The sequence below is a fragment of the Alligator sinensis genome, unplaced genomic scaffold, assembly GCF_000455745.1.
Source record: "Alligator sinensis unplaced genomic scaffold, ASM45574v1 scaffold442_1, whole genome shotgun sequence".
NCBI lineage: Eukaryota > Metazoa > Chordata > Crocodylia > Alligatoridae > Alligator > Alligator sinensis.
The window spans coordinates 7,369,086-7,392,038 of NW_005841829.1; the positions used below are offsets into that span (position 1 = coordinate 7,369,086).

The 22,953-nt window shown below is 44.2% G+C and overlaps 1 protein-coding gene across 1 annotated transcript in view; it reads left to right on the plus strand.

Annotated features, from left to right (window-relative positions):
- Positions 1-22,953, plus strand: part of NAV2 (neuron navigator 2) — a 420,322-nt gene that overhangs the window by 167,484 nt on the left and 229,885 nt on the right. Inside the window, 3 exon segments of the mRNA XM_025200388.1 lie at positions 1,867-1,939; positions 17,406-17,682; positions 20,210-20,278. Of these exon segments, the coding sequence (XP_025056173.1) occupies positions 1,867-1,939; positions 17,406-17,682; positions 20,210-20,278 (419 nt within the window).

A 22,953-nucleotide genomic window follows, 5' to 3' on the forward strand; every position in this document is an offset into this window, starting at 1 on the left:
GTATGCACCTACACAGAACTTAGGCAGGATTTAGATGCTTAATTTTCAAAGAAAATCCACCTTAGCAAAGGAACTATGGTGAAAGCCAAGAGAATCATTGAGAGTCAAAGAGGTAAATGCTGTGATTTAAAGGGACATATTTGAGGACTGGACCTTGGTACCAGCATTAAAATCTGAGAATCATAGAATCTATTCTTTTATTAGCAGACAGGAAGGATATATCTAGCTAATATCTGGGAAAGGCTCTGTGGTCAATCCTAGTAGGTTAATATCCTGATAAAAAGACATAATTTATTTGTTTTAAAATATAAGAACTGCAGTTGGTGGAAGTGACAGGTATCTGAGGGTTAGGTAATACTGCAGTAAGGCAGAGGTAATGCTACATCTCCGGGGTGCAATAAGGACCAATATTTGCGCTATCATTGAGCATGGATAGTACTCTATATTATTAACTTGTTTATTGTTTACTAGAATAGTGATTGCTTTAATTAAGATGACCAGTTCTATTTCTGTTTGATGATTTCTCACAGTGTGAGAAATGCAAAAATAAAGACTGAATTCTACACCAAGGTCTTTTGTGTGGGGAAAAAAAAAACTTCATAGAAATCCCTCCATGTGAATTAACCCTGCTGTAAAGCCTGACAATGGCCAGACAGGTGCTGAGCTGAGCCTACTTTCATTATGCAAAACTACTGTTTATACTGCCTTATCCTCCCACGCCTATTTGTTGAATTCAGTCACCTATTGTATCCTAGGATAAACCTATGCTATGAACTTTCCTGGGGCAGCTACTGTGTTGTTCCTGTTTGTACATCACTCCTTGGGGTAAGGGATCCTACTGCAAATTGAGTAAGAATGAGATTTTTTGTAGTACCTCATCACTAACTCTGCCCCTAGTGAAATCAGTGGAAGGCTTACCTTTGATTTCAGCGGGGGCTGAGTTGGGTAGCTTCGGACCATTTTTCATGCTCAACACCTACGCTGTATTTATTTTACAAATGTTCTCATCAACATTAAGTAAATTAATTTGGAGCTGGTGATTTCCAGAGGACAAAAGGCCAGGTATGAATTCTATTTTCTTGGACCCTAGGGCAGAACTACAGTATCTTCACTGCAGCTATGTCAGCCCAGTAAAGTAATCTTTGCAATTCTAGCAGCTACCTGTCAGGAAGTAGGGGCAGGCAAAGTAGGTGCTGTTCCTGCCCTCTCCTGGCCCCAAACAGTATGTGGGGAACCCCCATAGAGCTGGCTGTGCACGTCCTGTGTGTGGGCCAAATAAAATCCTGCTCCTTAATGATGAACCCACTAAAGAGGCAGGATTTACTCCACAACGAGAAGCCACTGCATCCTTCAGTAGTCTTTCATTTCTGACATTTAGATAATTTTGTGAGTAAACATTTTCTGGATTCCAACTGGGGTTTCTAGTTACCGTTCTTATATTTTACTGCCTCTATGGCTGGAAACTTCTGCCAGCTGCCTGCTTAAGAGCAAGCGATAATATTTCTTCTCCACAAGCAAATTTGGCATCTGTGTTTATTTTCAGTATCGTGGTTGTTATGATCATCGTAGGATAAAAACCCTGCATGTTATTTTTGACCCTTTACCAACATGCAGCGGTCATCTTTCAGGGTTAAAATATTAAATAACCTGCCTCATGCAAGTACAAACAATACTGTGCGCTGACCAACACAATATTGATCACTTGGTAACTTAGGAGTTTTCATGTTGTTATGGCTCCAGCATTAAAAATGTCTTTCCAGCGCAACGAACAAAGAGGCTATTCCTGTGATACAAAGGTTGCATGCAATAAAATGAAAGCAAACATTTACTACAATGCATATTCTTTTGTCTCTTTTTCTTGCTTAGATTGAAAACATAGATGCATGCCTGAGTTTCTTGGCTGCCAAGGGAATTAACATACAGGGTCTTTCAGCAGAAGGTGAGTCAATCTCTCATTAGCAAATGTATTTTATAATGAGGGGCTTTACATTGGAGATAAAATAAGAAACTAGGACTAATACAAATGACTTTAACTTGTGCTTCTGTTTTTTTTCCCTATGTTTTTACCATATCTCTGTAAAAGGTGAGTATAGTATAAGTCTAGGCTCAGTACAGTTGACTAATTAATTGTACAAGTAACGTTGAGAAGTTTAGGACTCAACCATTAAAAGGTAAGATCAGAAACATTGCAACTGATCTCTAGAAATTACACTGTGGAAAACCAAAAATTGTATGGCTATGGTCATGACAAAGGCACATTATATCCTATATATGGCAACATGTGAAAAAATATAGATATAAAGAAACAAAAAACCCCCCTATATATGGTTGTGTCTTGTAAACACATGTTGCAAAATTATGCAAGTGAAATTATCCTCCTGGAGTAGATCAAGCCTTTACATCTGTACTCATAGGATCATAACCTATATTTTTGCCACATTAATAACAAGCTGCATCATCAATTGTGCTGAAGAATCAGTGTTTAGAATTTAAAATGAAAACTAATTATAAACACTTCATATAACAGCAATTTTTAAAACTAGAAATGGGCCTGAACCCGAAGCCTTCATTCAAATATTTTTTAACTGTGGGGAAACACAGATTTAGCGGGTTAAGCTATCTTCTGTTTAAAAATATTTGTTAATATTTCTGTTTGTAGTAGAATCACCAACTGTATTTCTTTAAAAAGTGTTTTTTACTGGTGTGTGTGTGTGTGCGCGCGCGCGTGTGTGTTTGTACACACACACGCGCACACACACGATACATCTGTATATATTGTGGTCCTTACTGAGAGAGCGCACTGGTTCTTCATTGTTTATTTTTTCTTTCCGTTTTACACAAAGGAGAGTTTCTGCTTTTTCATTTTCTTTAGGTAGATTGTTAAAATATGCCTCTAAATTTGTGTAACAGTAAAATGTAAATCGAATCAGACCTATTGAGTCCACCAGTCACCAGTGGTGTTATATGAGTAGCTATTCACTCTCCAAACTGAGAAGTCCTTTCGTGCTCTCATTGTTACATAGTGTATTCTCTCTCTCTCTCTCTCCCACTCCTGTTAAGAAGGCATAGAACTGATGAGTGTTCAAAATGGATCAAACAAAATTTAATAGGCTTGTAAGTCTAATTCAGCACCTGATTTCACCTGTACTTTCACTTAAGTATGTTTGGAAAAGCAATTGGGTGCCAGCAATCTGAGGAAGTGGCAGTTAACTCTGCCTCTCAACATATTATGTTACACCTCCCTCAGTATTTCTCAGAACAAGTAATTGGATTTGCAAGTTCAGGTGAGAATACTTTGTGGGTTTGATTTCTTGACTTTGTTGGCAAATGTGAGTTGAGGAACTGGTCATTTTGCAAAATGTGCACATTTTTTCTTCCATTTGGGGAATTGGGTATAAAGCTAATATTTCTTTCTCTGAGCTCTTGCCAGCATAAAAAAAACCACAGTAGATTTGGAAGCCTGTCTGATCAGGTGAACTGACACAGTTCATAAATATAAGATCAACAAGCCCTTTCAGTTAGAAAAGGAAAGGCTTTCTGTCTTGGCTTTCTCCGCCTTGTTGCCAGCAGCCGGGAGCTCCTGACTGTAAGCACAGCACTGGGGAATCCCAGCTCTTCATGCCAAAGGGATAATTGTATGTGGTTTCTAGCTGTCTCGCACTCTTAGTAAAAGACTAACTGGTATGTTAAGCCTGAAGTTCAGTGCTTGATGGTTTCTCAGAGTATTCCCCTTCCTGCTACCCCACAGATATTTAAGTGAGAAAATCTAGTTAGTTGATGGATAAGAGTTCATCCGTTTTGGGTTATACTATGTTGCCAAGTAGGCTGATAATGCGAGGCATGCACTTTACATTTAATATGTATGTGAGAAGAATTTCCCTTTAGGAAAAGATTATTATCTGTAAAAGAACAGATGCCATCTGGCACCCTGAGGGTGAAGAAGGACAACTGGTTTTGGTTGAAGGGAAGATCTTTAACATAAATGCTGAAGGCTGGGTTGTACCTTCCAGGCTAACTGGTAAAAAGATAAATGATGTTAAAGTGAAAACATTCTCATGGCCAGTTAAGTGCTTACAAATTATTTCCCATTTCACAGCATTGATTTTCAGTGAGGTAGTAGATGCCTGAAATAATTCCTTCCTCCTGTGTTTATTAAGTCATATTTAATATAATACTGCTCATTTCAGTGTTTGCTACTGAACAGTTTCCATTCACAGCACTTCAGCCTTACTAGGTTCTGCCTGGGAGCAGCAGACTTTTTTGGTTACTTGGATGATGACCCCTGTAGCTTAGTTGAAACACACCATCTCCTGCTGCAAATAAATGACACCACTGAAATATACCCCTAGATAGCTCACACTGGAAACATTGTTATGCATGTAAATATTATGCATGTATTATAAGTTCAAGTATCTTAACAAAGGTATAGCATTACATTAAATATAAATGGCTGCCAAGTGTTGCACTGTTCATATAACATGTCTCAGCCTTGGAGATACTGCAAAGAGGTTAGAGTACTGGTGTAAGCTAGGATATCCTGTCTTATCTTCTCTTTCTAATGCTTCAAAGCAACAGTGATCTTTTGGATATTTGGAAAGATCTGAATGACTCCTTTGTTTGACTCCCAGACACCCTCTCTTTCACTTGCAGTCAGGGAAAACTGCGTGATGCTCTTCCCCATTGCAGTGGCACTTTAAAATGTAGGTTTAATGCTGTATATAACTGCAGAAAACAATGTAGTGGGTCCAGGGATGGATTGGGAGTAGGGGTGCAATGGTGCCAGATGAATGCCGTTTCAGTTGAACATACAATGGGAGAAGCGGCCAGGGACATTTTTATTTTAAGTCCTCAAAGCAAGTAAGAAACCCCCTTCCCTTCCCCTCCATGCTCAATGGCACATCTCCTTCTCCTTGTCCCCGCCATTCCCCTACACACAACTGCTGCTGTCTCAGGTTGTCCCATGGGGGAGAAGGGGGAAGTTCCAAAGCTGCTCTTGCCTGCTCCAGTTGGGGACTGTGCAGAGCTGAGCTCAGACAGGGACAGAGGCAGTAGTGGGCAGGTCCTCTCCAGTCCCTGTCTGGTCCCTCTTTCGTTTTCTCTGCCAGCCCAGGAAAAGACTCGGGGAAAAGGAACACACCTGCTATCGCCACTATCTCTAGCTGACCCGGTTACATGTGCGGCTTGGCTGGAATGGGTCAGGAGCAGATCTGGAGCCCTTCCTCCTACCTCCAGATCAGCGGGTGACAGTGACTTGCAGGGGAGGGAGGAGGGAAAAGAATGGGAGGGAATGTACTGTTGAGCATGGAGGGAAAGGGAAGGGGGAGGGAAGATTTTTACCTGATTGAGGGACCTTAAAAAAGTCCCTCACTGTAACTTATACAACGCAGTCTGCCTGACCTGGTGTTTGTGGTGGGGGTGAGAGCAGCCACCTTTGCAGTGCAAGTTACAAAATCCTGGATCCACCCATGAATGGGTCATTAATACACCGGGTGTTTTCAGTTGAATCTAGAACAGTTGGCTCAACATAAACAATCCTTTCCTACTTAGTGCCTTAATTTGGATTCAGACACAATTTTTTATCCTTCCAGGAGGAGCTTTAGGATAACTGATCAACAGGGATCCTGGTTTTCTCTGATTTTAAAAAATCCCCAATTTTTGGTTAAAAAAGTAACTCCGAATCCACATTTTCCTGTGATTAAAATGAAACACCACTATATATTTGTCTACATATTAGTGGCGTTTCAATTAAATCATGGAACAATGTGGATTTGGGGTTACTTTTTTTCACTGAAAATTGGGGATTTTTTTAAAATCAGAAAACCAGGATCCCTGCTGATCAAATACTGACTGGCTGACTTGTCTATGTAGCCCCCCTGAAATCAATGATGCTCCCCATCCAAGATGGGTAAATTGATGGATTTGGCCTAATAAATCTACAGTGGAAGCACTGCAATAACTAAAGAGAAAATGTAAACCTGTCTCCCATTCTATAATTAACACTAATTCTTGACCTTGATAAGACACATACATGTTACTATCTTTGTTTCACCTTGTGTGAATTTGTCAGCATGCTTCATAATTCCTGATAGATAGTGACTGAGGCCCTGAGAAAACTTAGTGTGCCAAATTTGCAGAGTAACATATCTAGGGCAAACAAACCATGTCATAGATACCTGTAAGCCACTCCTACCAGATAACTTGTGTCCTGCTGGGAGTAACTTGTGATCACTATTTACTGATGCCTTTCACAGTGTGACTCTGTTCCCAAAGATATAGCAATGCCTATCCCATGGGAGCTAGAGGGGGATACTAGTAATGGCTGCTACTTTGAAAGATTAACTACTAATAGAAAAATGCAACAGATTCCATAGACTGAAATTTTGAGTCTTAAATGCCATAATTATTTAAAATCCTGCTCTAGGACACACTCATTAACTATCATGGAAAATGAGGATCTTATTAAAAAAAAAAAAAGCAGAAAGAACATGGAACCCATTAAACCAGGGGTTCTCAAACTTTTTGATACCATGACAATGGGGTTGTAAACTTCTCTTCCCTCCCTAGAAGACTTCTCTTCCCTCCCTAGAAGTGGTGGTGTGAGGCGCAGGGCCACCACTGCCATTGAGCACTCCATGCCACCACCACATGTTGCTTGCCACTTCCCCGCACCCAAGTCTGGCCGGCAGATGAGCAGAGGTCAGGTGGGTCCCTGGGGGCCAGCGGCCCAGACTTGGCTATGGGGAAGTGGGCACAATGTACAGAGGTGACACAGAGTGCTCAATGGCGGTGTTGGCCCTGCCCTCTGTCACCACTTCTGGGGAGGGAAGAGAATTTGCAACCCCCTTTTAAGTTGCCAGGGGGTTGCAACCCACAGTTTGAGAACCCCTGCATTAAACAGTGCCATTACCAAGTCAGCCAGTAAGGCAGGGGTGGGCAATTATTTCAGCTGGAGGGCTACTTAAGTTTTGGTGAGGTATTGAAAGCCACAAGAGTAGCCCTGCCCCTTGACAGGTGCCCTGCCCCTTGGTTCCATCTTGGAACTGGAAGTCAAACCCCCTAACACCTGACCTTTGCCACCAGAAGTCTCTCCCCTTGCCCCTGAAAGTACTTCTTTTGACTAGGGAGTTTGCTATCTTAGAACTGGGAAAAAAACAAACTATAGTCTAAAATCAAACAATATACATTAATCTGGTTTCAAGAAATATTTTTGTCCTGATTTATGTGTGTTTGTGTAGTGTACATAGAGGTGATTGCACAATAGCTTAAAATGAAGTCTTACTTTTGTATATTGTAGCGGGGAGTGGAAGGGTATGGGTGGGTGGGTACAGGGCTTGAGGGGGGCTGTGTGTGTGTGTGTGTGTGTGTGTGTGTGTGGTTTGTGTGTATGTGGGGTGTGGGGGAGAGTGTGTGTTGTGGGGCTGTGGTATATGTGGAGTGTGGGTGGGTATGGGGTTTCTGGGGGGGTGTGAGTGTTTGGGGAGAGGGTAGCTGGGGGGTTTTGGTATGTGTGGAGGGGGAAGGTGGCTGGGATGTGTGAGGGAGTGTGGGGTGTGCATGGGGAGTATGGGTGCATGTGTATGGTGATGCAAGGGGAGGTGTGGGTACATGTTTGCAGCGTGGGGAATGTTTTCTCATTCCCGCACATGTCTCATGTCTCTCAAAGGGCTGCAAGATGCTGCAAGAGGCACATGTGCACTCGTGGATATGCTCCACGCATTCTGACAGCGTGCAGTTCTCGGCTGAATGGCTAGGACTGCAGGACACAGTAGGAGCCAGCCTGGCCTGGGCCCCATGGTTCCCAGCTAGCTCCTGCTGCGGTATTTGGTCCTGGCCATGCAGCTAGGAACAACGTGGTGCAGGAGTCAGCCTGGCCTGGCCAGCAGTGTATGGTTCCCAGCTGCATGGTCAGAACCACACGGTGCAGTGCTTCTGGGTCCTGCCACCAGCTCCTCCTGGGTCCTGCTGTCGCTGGCACCTCGTCATGTTTGACAAGCAGCCAGGAGCAGATAATAATTAATTTTATAAATTTTAGGGGCCCCATGGGCCGGATAGAATTGCCCACATATTTTGCCCACCCTTGCAGTAAAATGTTTCTGTGCAAGTTGCCAAGATCCACTGGGTAAAATGCAAATAATTTTATATGCTCCCTTTGCAAATCTCTTAGAAGAAGTAGAAATTTATAATCCCTTCAGAGTGGAAATATAAATTGAATCCCTCTCTGGGACTCTAAAACTTGAATTTCTTTTTTATAAACAACCTAACTATCATGGAGAGATTTACCAGGACAAAGCAGAATTTGCATTTGACAATGTACTGAAATAATTTGGCATTGTCTAGTGTAGTACAGCTCTGATTAAATAAGTGGGTTCTGCCATCTGCATATTTGTACAAGTGATAGCTCCTAGAATCCCTAGTTCTGAACCAGAAATACACTATGCTACACACTGTGCAAAAATACAGTCCCTCCCCAAGGGTATAAGTTTAATAAAGGGAACTTTCTATGCACATATGGGACAACTTTTGTCTACTTTTTTGACGTCTACTACTTTGCCTTTGGACATACAGTCAGTAGGCCTGTGCTAAGCAGCAAGTATTCACTTCAGGTTCAGATTCAGCTGATTTGGAGGGACAGTGATTTGATTTGGTGAATTGAATCACTGTTCGGATTCGATTTGGCTGAATCAGATCCAAAGATTCAGCACTGCTTCAGAAATTCGGCCATAGACTAAACAGGCAGCAGTCCTTGATGCCAGACACAGCTGCCTCCAGCTGGTAAGTCTGTTGTGGTGGATGGAGGGGGGAGGGAAAGTACATGCAGGGGGGACAGATTAACACCTCCACAGCAAGGGAAGGGATTAGGGCTGGGACAAATTGTCCAGATGGGACTTGGGGAGGGGGGGCTTCTGCCACTGTGTGCTGCCGTACACCACTGGTCTGGGAGGGCATGGGAGTGGGCATGTGCCCCCAGATCTGTATGGGGTGGGCTGGGCTGGGACATACTCTGAGAGGCTAGCCCCAGTTGCCCGCAACCGGGCTGTGCTCTGCAGGGTGGATGGTGCCAGGGCTGTGCTCTGGGTGGCTAGCCCCCGCTGCCGGGCAATGCTCTGTGGGGCAGGCAGAGCCAGGGCTGCAGTCCAGTCTGTGGCTGGCACTAGCCTTCCGGAGTGCAGACCCGGCTCCGCCCACCCCACAGAGTGCAGCCAGGCAGTGGAGGCTTGCTGCCCACAGTATTGCCCTGGCCAAGGACGGGGTGGGGTGTCTCACACTGCTGCATGCTGCCAGTCCGGGAGCTGCTTGTGTGGCAGCTTGTTCAGCGGCTCTTGCTGCTACTCCTGCCACTGGTCCGGTAGGGCATGGGGTGGGGGCATGTGCCCCAGGATCTGCCCAGGGCAGTCAGGGCCAGGGCTATGCCAGGCAAAAGGCGGAAAGCACTGGGAGCAGGGGCTCTGCCCACCCACCGCTAGCTCAGCCAGAGTGGGGCCGGCTCGAGACTGAGCCCCTGTGCTGCCTGCAGACAAGCAGTGTGCAACAGCGGGACCTGGTCCAGCCTCCCCACGCCTCATAGATGAGCAGCGGCTTTGCCCCAGCTGGGCAGCCAGCAGCAGAGCATTGGGGGGACACATGTGCCACCCAAAAACTCACTGCAGCCCCCCATAGACCCTGCTCCGTTGCCTACCCTGCCCTGATCTGGAGGCGCACCCTGCCATCGTGCCCTGCCACTGGCCACTCAGCCAGGGTGAAGCCACTGCTTGTCCTTTAGGTGTGGAGAGACCAGGCCAGCTCCTGCCGCAGTGTGCTGCTTGTCCAGAGGCAGCTTGGTGGCTCAGTCTTGTGCTGGCCCCACGCCGGCTGGGTGAGGAGCAGGAGGGCATAGCCCATGCTCCCAGTGCCTTCTGCCTTCCATCCAGCGCAGCCCCAGCCCTGCCCACCCTGCACAGATCCTGGGCCACAAGCCCACACTCCATGCCCTCCTGGACCAGTGGTGGGAGCAGCAGCGAGAGCCTCTGGACAAGCTGCCATATGAGCAGCTCCCAGACCAGTGGTGCACAGCGGTGCGAGCTGCCCCACCTCCTCCCTTGGCAGCACTTGCCCCAGCCTGGGTTCCAGCCCCAGCCCCAATCCCTCCCTCACTGTGGGGCCATTGATCTGTGACCCCCACCCCTTTCCTCCCCCCTCTCCCCACCACAATAGACTTACCAGCTGGAGGTAGCCATGTCCTGTCCAATGTGGTGAGGACTGTTGCCTGTTTAATCTATGGCCAAATCTCTGAAGCGGCACTGAGGCTTCCAATTCAATTCAGACCCTTTAATTGGTCTCCTGATTCGATTTGGACTGAGAGTTTTGGCTGCTGAATCGGGCCAAGTCTCCTCCAAATCAAATCTGCTACTGAAGCATTGCACAGCCCTACCAATCATCTCTAGCTTTGTATCCATGCCTATGCTATTCCTTGGACCCATACAGAGGCAGATCTTGAGCATTTGCAAACCCATGTCTAGTTATTCCCAGTGTTTTCCACTGTATTTCTCACTGCCATGGTTTTCCAGATTACATACAATCAGATTATGCATTGTGGGAACTACAGTGTTTTTTGTAGGTAACACCTTAGTTGTCTCTAAACTAACATGTTTGCTGGAAAGAGATTAGTCCAGCATATTGTAAAATCATAAATCATTGAAAGGTAACATCTTAATACACCAGTGATTTCAACCAGAGTGTTGTGACATGCTATCCAATGTTAGGTGTATAAGTGCAAAAATGATTCATAAGACAAACCCAAAGATTTCGAAGAAGAATCCACAGAAGAAAAATCTGAGTTGTGGCATTTTTGAGTTCTTTCCAACAGAAAAATTGCTCTATAATTTTTTCATTGTCAAAAAATGAAAACTAGGAGCATACTTTTCCAAAGCATGGCTTGAGTCTTACGAGGCATGCCTTGAGTCTAATCATGACTGCCTTATGTCTAAAAAGGTTAGGAACTACTGTACTAGATTTTCATACAACCTCTTCATGCATCTGTAGCTAAATAACTTTAAGGACAATTCGTGGCTGCAGCAACACTCCAACCCTACTTGCAGCTCAGTTGTAGCTTACAGTCTCCAAGATAGAAATGTAATCCTTTCTATTTTCTTTCTCTTTGACTGCCATAGAGTTCTAATCAACGTCAGAATTGTTTCCAGAACTGGTATTGCACATCCTTGGTAAAGCCTTGAACACCACTGAGCTACTGTGTTTGGTTCCCATCAAGTTTAGGGCTTATATGCTCCCAAATTTTCCTTGGCCTGAGTAGGTTTCAGAAGTGGGTCTCTCTAGCATGCTTTCTGGTCAGAAGCTTTCTGTCTCTTACCTCTTCAGGGAATTAGGACACTGCAGCCGAAATACCCCAGGCCAGGGGTGGGCAAAATGGCAGATCTGGCCCATGGCCAGACTCCATTTCCTAGCAGCCTCTGCCCTGGCCAGTCTCCATGGAGACCCTGGGAGCAGTGGGGCCATAACAGCATAGGGCCAGAGAACCAGGGCTCTGGTCCAGCCCTAGCCTTGGCCCCATGCTGTTATGGCCTTGCGCTGTTACGGCCCTGCTGCTTCTGGGGTCTCCATGAACACTGGCTGGGAGTGGCGCATGCAGGCCATGCAGCTGGGTGGGAAGCTGCTCTGGGTTGTGGAGCTGCTGCAGGGCCTGAGCTGGGATCCTGTGGTGGGGACGGCATGGGGCCAGAGCCAGGGCAGAGCTGTGAGCCGCTGCCTGCACACCCCTGCCTGTGGATCCCACACTCATCACAAGGGTGTCCAGGCAGTAGATCGTGGCTCTGCCCTAGCCCTGGCCCCACTAAGATTCTGGGGTCTCCCTGGTCCCCACCCACTGCTCATGCTATGGGCTGCAACCCCATCCCAGCCTCCTGACTGCACACCCTTCCCCTGCAGATCCCACCCCTGGCAGTGGATGCGGAGTGGATGGGTTAGGGTGCCTGGGCAGCAGGTCTGGGTATGGTAGCAGCGGCCAGAAGGAGCTGCTATCACAGGGGCTACTGGGTAATGGAGTCCCCCATGGGCGCAATATGGTCTGTGGGCAGGACTTTGCCTACCCCTGCCCTCAGCCCATGGGCCACTGAGGACCTCCTCCCAAGTGGTTGAGATGCATCCTTTCCCTTGTGTATACTCTTACATACAGTCCACCCAACCCTTCAGGGTCCCTGGTCGGTGAAAGCAGACAGACTCTCTGGTTTTCCAAGGGGTTCAAATAATCTCCCCTTATGTAAGCAAGTATACAAAATATATATAGATCTAGGTAAGTAATAAATGCTGACATGTATTACCCGGCCTCCATTTTCTCTCTTTTCTGGCCTTAAATTACTGCCCACTAGTAACTTAAGAGGTAGGATCCTTCTCTTGCAGATCATGATTTGTCATCCAGATCATGGAATCAATCTCTTGCATCCAACATTTTGTTCCTAGTCTTTTGTCTCTTTCTGTCTCTCTCTCTCTCTCTCTTTCTCAAATGGCCAGTGGAGAACCCTTTTCTTGTATAATTTTAACCCCTTTCACTAGGCAACCCAAAGATTAGCTTTGTATGGTGATACAGAGCCAGCCTTAGGGATGGGCAGTGTGGGCAACCACCCAGAGCGCCATGGTTGGCGGGTGGAGTGGGGGGCACCACGCACACACACACACGCCCTGCCAGGTCTTACTCTGCTGCATGTGCCAGGCAGGAGCTGTTGGGGCACTTCAGTGGCAACTCTTCCCGGGGCCGGGCTACAGAGCCCACCATGCCCAGAGCTTATTGGAGTTAGCCAGCCAGGGCAGCAGGGTAAAAAGCCCCTGGGTGGTAGTGGCAGGCACTGTCAGACAGCATGACAGACTTGGGGGCTGCTGGGTGGGGAGTGCCATGGGCAAGGCAGCAGAGCCCAACAAGGTGGCATGGCTGGGCAGACCTGGCTTGTGCACCAAGGGCTTCACCGTCACCAGCCTGCTGGGGTTGGAGGCCAAGCTGCAGCCCCCCCTGGCCAATGCCACCACCTGCTGAGGGCAAGGCCGGGCAGTGCTGCATGGCAGCCTCTGCTGCTAGGGCTGGGTGCTGCACCCTGAGAACAGACCAGCATCTTGGGTGAGTATCTTGGGTCCCCTGCCACCCACAGCTGCTGGGGCTCATGTGTCCTTCACATGTACATGCACGCATGCACCCCGCCACACACCCACACCCCTCCCACATCCCCCCAACCCCCTCCCATACACCCTATGCACACACCCCACACACATAATGCCAACACTGGGAGGGACTGAGTGGGGATCCCTGGGGGGAAACGTGGGGGGTGCCCAAATACAAGTGTGCCCAAGGTACCATTTTCCCTAAGGCTAGATCTGTGGTGATCAGGGTCCTCAGATGATCCGTTGTTCAGTTAACACCCTAATGCAGGCCAGATTTGGTCCATTTAAATCTGTGACTCCTAAATTTCATTAACCCTATATTGTTAGCTGTGTATCAGATGAGAGAATTTCTCCTGCTGACTTCTATGGATTTTAGGTCAATATGGAATGAAAACCCAGCAAAGAAAATGACAAAGCCCCACATTCCAAACGGCATTTGCAGTCTGGCACAGATATGCACAGAGAGTCACGAATATCAAGCATACTTTACAAACTTCATTTAGAGTCCTCAAACAACCACAGCTCTTTAAATGATTCAAAAATAAATTATTTGAAATCTGTCAGTCCTGTTTCTCAGTTCTTAGTAAGTAATGTCCTTTCTCTAAACCAAAAGGAGTTTTTGCTCATGTCATTGTTAAAGCACTCCAAGATACCCTGCAAGTGTTATTCTGTGGCTAAAAGTGACTTTTCTTCTACAAACTACAGTTTACACACAGCACAAAATGGAGTGGATTACTGTTGCCCTTCTGGATAAACTTGGAATCCTATCTACCGATGACAATTTAGAGCTAGATTAAATTTAGTTATATCAACACTCCTCTTTGGTGACAGGCATCAGGGTTGCCATTTTTCCTATTTGCTTTTAATAGACTGTCTCTGCTTGACACTTTTTTACAAACTAAGAAGGTCTGGATGCAGCTGCCTGGCACATAAAACTTGTGGAAAGGGACATGAGCCTCAGTCTGCTATTCCAAGGACCTTAGATGCGTTCTCCCTACAGCAGTCCCATTCTCTGCCAGGAAATCAGGATCACACTGTGGACCTGAATATTTGTTCTGGGTAGGGTTGCAAAGTGTTCCTACTTAAATGTGTGGCTGGCCTATTCTGATCTTTATTATGTTGTTTTGTTCTTACTTTGCCAGATACTCAAGGGCGTTGTGCATAAATTATGCTTTTTACATAAATTCAAGGGGTAGCTCCAAGAATAGGTCTACTTTCTTTTTTTGTAAAACTTCAGTCTTTAAGTTCATGTGTAGGAAGGAGTTTTTACAGCTTTCAAGTGCTGCAATAAAGTTCTGATGTTTCATTTGTGAATGTCCATGAAATCAGAGACCAATGTTACCCCAGTAAAATATCCTGTGTGTTTTCTTTCCCCCCATATCTCTTCCTTGTCAGATGTTTCTTAGCTGCTTGAGTAGACTTTGTGTGGCATTCCCTATTCTCACTAAATCTAGCATACTTTCTGTGTCAAGAAAGAGAGGAGAATGGGCAGCCTTCAGAATTGGAAGTCAAGGCAGTGAAAGCAATAAGTAATACCAGAAACCTCATAGCATGGAAGTTTCCAATCAGCTGGTTGGGTTGGTTTCTTTAAAAAACTAAATCCTGGTTTCTCCTGAAACCAGATAATCTGGCAGCATTTGTTTCATAAGTATAAAAAAATAAACAACTAAACCTTTTTTTGGTAGCCAAAATGAAAATGAGTGGGTTATGCACTTCTACTCTCATAAATCAATTCACATGTTTAAAATGGCTCATAGGACAGAAGGGGAATCCAATGAGGAAGTAATTCAGACTGTACTAATTGGCAGAGTGAAGTGAGGTTGAAGTACTCTTTATGTACAAAGTCCAGTGGCAAACCCCCAGGTAAATTACCTCAGTCCATCTTTTAAGATAAGAAAACTGGTAGTGCATCTCAAAGGCCTGTTTGAAATAATTTTTATATTCTTAAAGAGCCAGAAACTTCTTACCGTGAAGTCAGTGAAAAGTTTTATTTTTTGCCCTTTCAGTTGAATGAAATCGGGACTACATCTAGTGTTGGGGTATAATTTTTCCTATATCCACTTTAGATTTTACTTAGGAAAATTATAGGCAATATACAAATATTATCAAAGTAGAGAAGAACTTCTTCTCTTTGGTATTTGTTTTGCTTTTTATTTGCTTTGTTATTTTTGGTAAAGAATTAAAATTGGGTTTCTCTTCCGATAAGAGAACATGCAACAATAGGCATGCACTCACTCATTCAAAATTGTTTGTCACATAGCATGGCTATAATTAAATGATACTTGATGCTTCCCATAGTTAGACCCTGTTTTCAGCTGTTTATATGTTTGCTACACTTAACCATTTAGCCTTTCTTCCGTGCCATGCAGCCTCACCAGGCTGAATTTTTATTTTTGCTTTTGCAGTTAAATTGCCCAAGGACATGAGAATAGAGCAGAGAACCCTGCTGAGAAGCAAAGATTTAGAGAAAGAAAACTCTCACTGTATAAGGAATGAAACTGAGATCAGAAGATGTAGGAGAAAAGGATACATTGTGACTGAATGAAGATCCAACAGCATGAGATTAGGACTGGGAGCCAATAGGGTTGGAAAACGTAGCGGGAAGATGTCACTGATGTCCAGTTAAGGCAAGGATGGGCAAAATATGGCCTGCGGGCTGAATCCAGCCTGCCAAGGGATTCTATCCAGCCTGCAGTGGATCTCTCGGCCCCGCCAAGCCCAGGTGCAGGGGGGAGCATGGGTCATGGTGTGTGTGGCTGGTTTTGCCAAGAGTGGTGCGGTGGCCAGACTCAGCTTCCCAGTAGCCCTCTCAATGGCAGCTCCTTCCAGCTACCTCTGCCTGTGCCACTGCTACTGCTGGATCTGGCTCATCCACCCCGTACCCACTTCCATGGTTGCTGGACAGAACAGCATGGAGAACATCCATGGAGACCAGCCCTGGACCCCCGTGGGCATGGTGCACTGGGCTGGGTGGATGGGATGGGACTGCAGGCAGGTGGGGAGCACCAGTAGTTTGGAGTGGTGAAATTAGGATTTGCTGCTTATAAGACTTTGATTTAGGATCAGAATCCTGCAAAGGGGACTAAGAGGGGCTAGTTGAGAAAAAAGATGGCTGTGATGGAGTGATAGGGTAGGATTGGAAAGGAACAGGGCAGAAGGGTTTTCATTTGGGAAGTTAGGTTGGAAAAGTCTATGCTTGCTAGAGCAAGCTCCTATCCACCACCGAGGGTAGAACCCAAGATTCTGGAGTCTGACCATCCCTCTGTCTCCATAGCATATCTGGAAACCCCACTAAGTAAAGTAAAAGCCTCATTCTCCTCTAGTGCTAGTATGCAAGGATGAAGGCAATTTACTGGTGCCATCAGTTACTCTTAGTTCATATGGTCTATATAGTGTCCATAAAATTTCCATCCATACTAAAGAATTACGTGGACATTAGAACAATGCCACATGATAGGGATTCTTTTAATACAGGTTACCTTTTTAAAGTGGACTGTATTCAGACTAAATGTGCAGAATGCATTAAATAGCTTGATATTGTTTTCATTATTTTAGTTTAACTTATTTCCATTACGAAATAATGGAATATATCCATTATATATTTGAATAAGAAATATAATGAGACTCTTTTTAACCCAGATATCGATCAGTCTGGCACTGTCACAAGGCAACAAGGGCCTGATACACACACATCATATACAGCAGTATCAGAATGGGTTTGTAAGTGTTTACATTCCTGAATGTCACATAGTCTATTTTGTTTTAATACAATTAAAAGAATAGGGGGAAATAGTATATGAGCATGTTATTAAATACTGCATTGCAACTCATACACCAAATGAGGGATGATTTAAAGTTGCACAGAGAGCCCTAATTTTGGCAGCAGTTTCTCATTTTTGACTAGTGGGTTTTGTGACGCTAATGCTGTTCTTAATAAACCAAGTCTGAATACAATTGACTGCTAGCAAATTGTTTGCAAGATGATGATATGTCATATTTGTTTTTTACTTTTGCAATTTTTGACTTAAAGGAGTTTTCTGTTAAAGTGTACCAGCTCACCAGATGACTTTCATTTCTAATACATCCATTGCAATCACTTCAAGGGAGAAATAACTAGTTTACTTTGTCGTTGATGCCCAGTTTGTTGTATCCTAAAGGAATTAAGTTCAGGCAACCTAAAGAAGTGTGAGGATGGAAATGAGTCATTGTACTGTAAGAAAAATCTATATCGATGCTTGATGAGTAACTTTAAATTTGCCTTACAGAAATCAGGAATGGGAATCTAAAGGCCATTTTAGGTCTTTTCTTCAGTCTGTCTCGATACAAGCAGCAGCAGCAGCAGCCACAGAAACAGCATCAGCAGCACCATCCATCCCAGCAACCTTCTGCAGTATCCCAGCAAGCAGGACCTCCATCTCAGTGCCAGATCGGGGTGCAGCAACAGCAACCACAACAGGTTCTGGCTTCACCCCAAACACAGTGCCAACAACCCCAGCAAGCTGCACATCATCAGTTAAAAGCACAACCAGAAATGCAGTCAAGGTGGGATATTTTCTTTAAAGTTTTCCCCTTTAAAGAGATTTCAAAAACAGAATCAGCCTCTTTCTCCTGCTCTTCTTCAGAGCAGAAGCTAATTAACACCTCATTCTCAGGAGGTGAAAGCTGCGTAGCAATCAACTTCACAGACCTTAAAACTAAAATAGAAGAGAGAATGGTTTGTTTGTAGCAGCAATATTTATTTATGCAGTTTTAAGATGTTGAAATAAGCAGGATTTAGGTTAAGTAAGCTAAAGGTTTTATTTCATTTTGTTTCTTTCTAATGATAAAGCCTTTAATTAGATGTACCTATCAAGAAACAGTAGTTCTTTATGCAAGACCAAGGATCATGTCCTGAAGGCAAGAAGAAGCCATGTTTTAATGTTATATGTATCTTTACAGGGATCACATAACCAGGATGACTTGTATCTTAAAATAAAAATCCCTGCAGAATTTTTCAGCTCAAAAACAGTCTCCATGGAGGAATCTGTCTCAGAGATTGGTGATAGAAACCTTTCACCATTCTTGTTGGTTCAAATCTATGATAGGTTTGTTGTTCAAAAGTTGTTAACAACTGATAGATGTTTTATGGTTCATGTGACATGAATTTGGTCTCATTTTAGTTATGAGACTAGTGCCCATATTGCAAAAATAATAATTCCATAATTTGCATCTTTTTGGCAAATCCTGAAAAACAGCCACAGCCTGAATAGACTACATAGACTGGCTATCCAATAAGACTTGACATAGTTACTCCAAATTAGGTGTGAAGCCAGTGATACTACTCCTACTGTACCCATTCCACGTGTTTTATGTATTGGACTATTTATTGGTTGAAGAAAATAGGACTTCTCGTGGGGGTGAGGTGAAAGGTTTTAGCGCTAAAGACATACCTGAGCATCTCTTTTATTTCCTATCCTACTATATGTGGTCTGTTTTGATTTTCAGGTAACAGTAAAAAATGTTTTTAATTTTAAGCTGAGTGTCAAAATAAGTGCTGGTTTCTGGCTACAGAACAACCTCAGCACCAGGAATATACATTTGGGCTGTGCAAAGCTTTGGTCACTGATTAATTGGCTGAATCTCCGAATCCAAATTGAATCAGGAGACCCTTTAATCTCTCTGAATTGATTTGGAGAGATTGGGAAAGATTCGACAATTCAGACATAGACACAGCTTTAAATGTTTTTTCTACATACCTCAAGGTACCAGGTGGCTTGTGAATGCTGCGATGCTGGGGCAGATGGAGCATCCCACAGGAGTGTGGGGGAGCTCCCCAGTATGCTTGGCAGCAGACCCAGAAGTGGACCAGAAGCAGTTCTGGCCCACTTCTGGGTCTGCTGGGGAGCATGCTGGGGGGCACCCTGCACCCCCGCCGGCTCGACGACTGTACCTCCTGGGTCTGGGGGGGCACCCAGGGTCCCCCCATGGCTGATCCCTGAACCAGAGTGCTGCAGGGGTGGCACGCTCAGCGGCGGACCCGTAAGTGGACTGGAAGTACTTCCGGTCTACTTCTGGGTTCATTGTCAAGCACACAGGCCTCCCCCCCCCCCACCCCCCCCCCCCCCGGTGCTCCTGTGGGATGCTCTATCCACCCCCAGCATTTCAGTATTCACGAGCCACCTGGTACCTCAAGGTATGTAGAAAAAACAGTTAAAGCTGTGTCTATGGCCAAATCGCTGATTCTCCGAATCAGTATCAAATCTTCAGATCTGGATAGTGATCTGAATCAACTAATTGAATCACTGTCCCCTATTTAGGCAGAATCTGAATCGAATATGGCCCGTTTCGCACACCCCTAATATACATCCTTAACTTGAATCTTGTTAACTGGGACAGTTGTCAGAGCTTTTACAGTCTTTTGCCTTACAGCAAAAACTGTGCCTTTTAATAGATTCAACAAAGCATTGAACAAAGTGGTGTTTTCTCTATAATTATATACAGACAGTATTTTTACAGCCATATGAAATTTTCATAGGTTTCTATACAAAAGTTCTCCTATATAAAAATTTAAGTTGAACATCAAGAATACATTTCAATGATCCTTTCTTTGTGGCAGAGAAGCACTGAATATATTAAACATTGGGTTGGTGATTGCAACATATTCTGGTAAGTGGATTAAGGTCTAAGTAATGATCTAGAAACAATCAAAAACAAACTTCTAATTTGAAGTTTTCTATAGGGGTAGCATAAATTCACAGATAGTGTACATTAGCATTATTAGCTTACACAGGTTCCTCATTGCATATAATAACGGTTTGAAAAATAAATTAATGATAAAGTTTGATTTTTGCTCTCACAAATATAGGCTCAATGTAGCATACTTTTATGTCTTAATTACTGAATATGAAACTAAACACAGACTATAGAAAACGAATCAAGTCTGAGGAGTTCTACCTAGGAATGAAGCTCTTGTGAAATGAATATAAAAAAACCCTTGGCTTCTAAAACCACTGGCTGAGTTCAGGAGCTTTCTTTGACTGTTTCTTCTTTGCTCACTCATGTCTTCCACTTTTTCTTTCCCATTGTGCAGTGTGTCACCCAGGGACTCATCTCAAAGCAAAATCATCCGAATCACTCTTGGTCAGAAAAAGGCTTCTAGGTTAGCATTTCTTCCTCTTCTGCAATGCATGGCTAACCCTTCTTGCAAGATTTCCAACTGCATGTTTAGAGTTCACCTTTAAAAATATTTACCTTTTTAGTACTTCAGAAGAGCTCAAGCTTAGGGGCTCTCTAAGACCATCCTTTTATTCCTTTGTTTTTGCTTGACTTTTTATTTAGGTGGATGCCCTTGTCTTTCCTGTTAGCAAGAAATATTGTAGCTTGATAGTTTTTGTGAGACTTTCAATTTCAAAAGGCAAGATGTTTCTAGGGGTTCCCTCCCTGACATACTTACATCAGTAATTTCCATTTCTATACAGTTGAAATGACTAATGTCACACTAAATTCTCTGTGGTAATAAGAATTGGAACATATATTCTAAAGGCAGGGCGAGCAGGTCTTCAGCCCTAGGCACTGTCATAGAGAGGGTGCCAGAATCACACCCCCACCCTGGAAATCTGCCCTAGCAGGTGCAGCACCTCACTCAGCAATGTCTAGTAGAGGGAGGAGGGGAGGAGTGTAATCTCCCTCTCCCTGCCCCGCCGCTACCCTCCTGCCCCCTCAAGGAGTACTTGCCATGCTAGGCACAGCCCTGCATCCAGTTGTGTATCAGTGAATGGCACATGACAGGCAGCTCCCAAGGAGCTCATGCCATGGGGCTGCTGCACCTGGTGTGCAGCGAGCCTTTTCTCAGCAGCGGCAGCTCAAGTCCGCACTACTAGACTCAACACAGCAGTAGCAGCTGCTGTTTGAATGCAGAGTGGGGCCAGGTAAGACTCTGTCCCTCTCTTCCTCCCTACCACTTTCCAGTGATCTGCATAATCTCCTAACCAGACCTGGACACGGGCGTGGGTGAACTGGGCAGCTGCCCAGGGTCTGGATGGAAAGGGGGCCTGAAAATGGTAATTTTTTTCCATTGTCCAATTATTATTATAATTATCTCTGGTGAAGGGGTACTCAATACTAAAAGTTCACCTGGGGCCACCAGGAATCTAGGTACATCACTGCTTGCAACCCACCTGGGGTGCTGAGGAAGCTTGCTATGCCTCTGCCTGTGCATCAGGTGAGACAAACCATGTGCTAGGTATGTTTCATCATTGCTCCTGAACTTCCCTGTGTCCTCTAGTTGAGAATATCTAATTTTCCTGAAAATAAATAATACGTATTTCAGTATGTTTCCGCCTGAATCCCAGCTTGACCTACATGCCAGCTCCTCACTGTACCAGTCTAAGGCTCCCTGTCATAATCATCTTAAGTGCCTTTGGCATCAATCATACATTTTCATGTGATTGATACTGCTCTTTGTATTATTGTGTAATCATGGGCATTTTATTAGGAACTCAGTTATAGTTCAGCATTAAGTACTGTATTGTCATTTGCCATTTTTTCTCACCTTTTACATTGACCACCAAATCTTTCCCCTTTCTGCCCCTTTCTGTATGTGGAATTAATGCTGAAAAAGCATGAGTTCTGCCTAGAGTCTGGATTCACTTATCCCAGATATTTTACTTGGTGAATGGAGGGTCTAAGCACCTGAAAAGCTTCCTGTACTAGAGCTTCTGTCTCAAATCACTTTTTAAGCATTGTTGGCTCTCCCTATTACTCTTGCTTCCTTATGTATTTCCCTCCTAACACCCACTTGATATCTGAAAACCATGTGGTTCTCCTCCACACATGGTTATGGTCCATGTTAGTTTACATTTTTGGCTTAGCTGAAGGTACTGAAGAGTGGGGTTTTTTTTCAAATTTATACCTGGTCTCTGATAGCAAGACTCCAGGATGTCCACCCTGAAACTAGAGTCTTCTAACAAGCTGGTTCCAGATGCTACTAATGCACTTTGTTTTAGTGCTAGAGGCCTGTGATTAAACCAAAATGGATCAGATTTGTCACAATAGGATCAATAATTAGGAGAAATGATTATCCATATATCTTCTTAAGTGTTCTATTTTTTTAAATATATATATATATATATATATAGAAAGAGAGATCTATCTATCTATCTATCTATCTAGATAGATAGATAGATGTAGATATATATACTATTTACATGCATTTTGACTAACAGATGCAATACTGATTGAGTTTAAAACTTGTTATTTTCTGTTATAGTTAATGTGTCTTGACAGTCTCATTCACTGAATAATGTTGCTAAATTTATGGATTTCTGGCTTTTTCTCTGCTAGCCAGTTTGGTCCACTACCTTCACACTGCTCTCATCTACACAAGACGCTACATCACCTTAGCATAGGTGGGCACAAACAGTGACACTGACACTACTTCACCATAGCGTTGAGCTATGTCACTTTTGCTCGTTGCTACAGTGACATAGCATCTAAAAATAACCTTGTGCCACTGGGATTGTGCAGTACCAAGTGCATAGTTAGGGGCACATTTAGATGCACCCACTATGATTGAAAGTATCATATTTATTTGGTTATAAGGTGACCCTAAATATAAGATGACCTCCTCAATAATTACATTCTATAAATGGAAAATTTATAAATTTGTTTTAATTTTCCAGGTATAGAATCTAATTATTGGAGGTTTGCCTTGACTTTGTTCCCCTCCCACCGCTACAGCGGGAAAAATAAATTGGGGGTGGAGGGTCAGGTAGCCCCCTTGCCCTCTGCCTACCCCTTAACTTCTTCCCCCTGCAGCCCCTTTCCCCTGTCCTT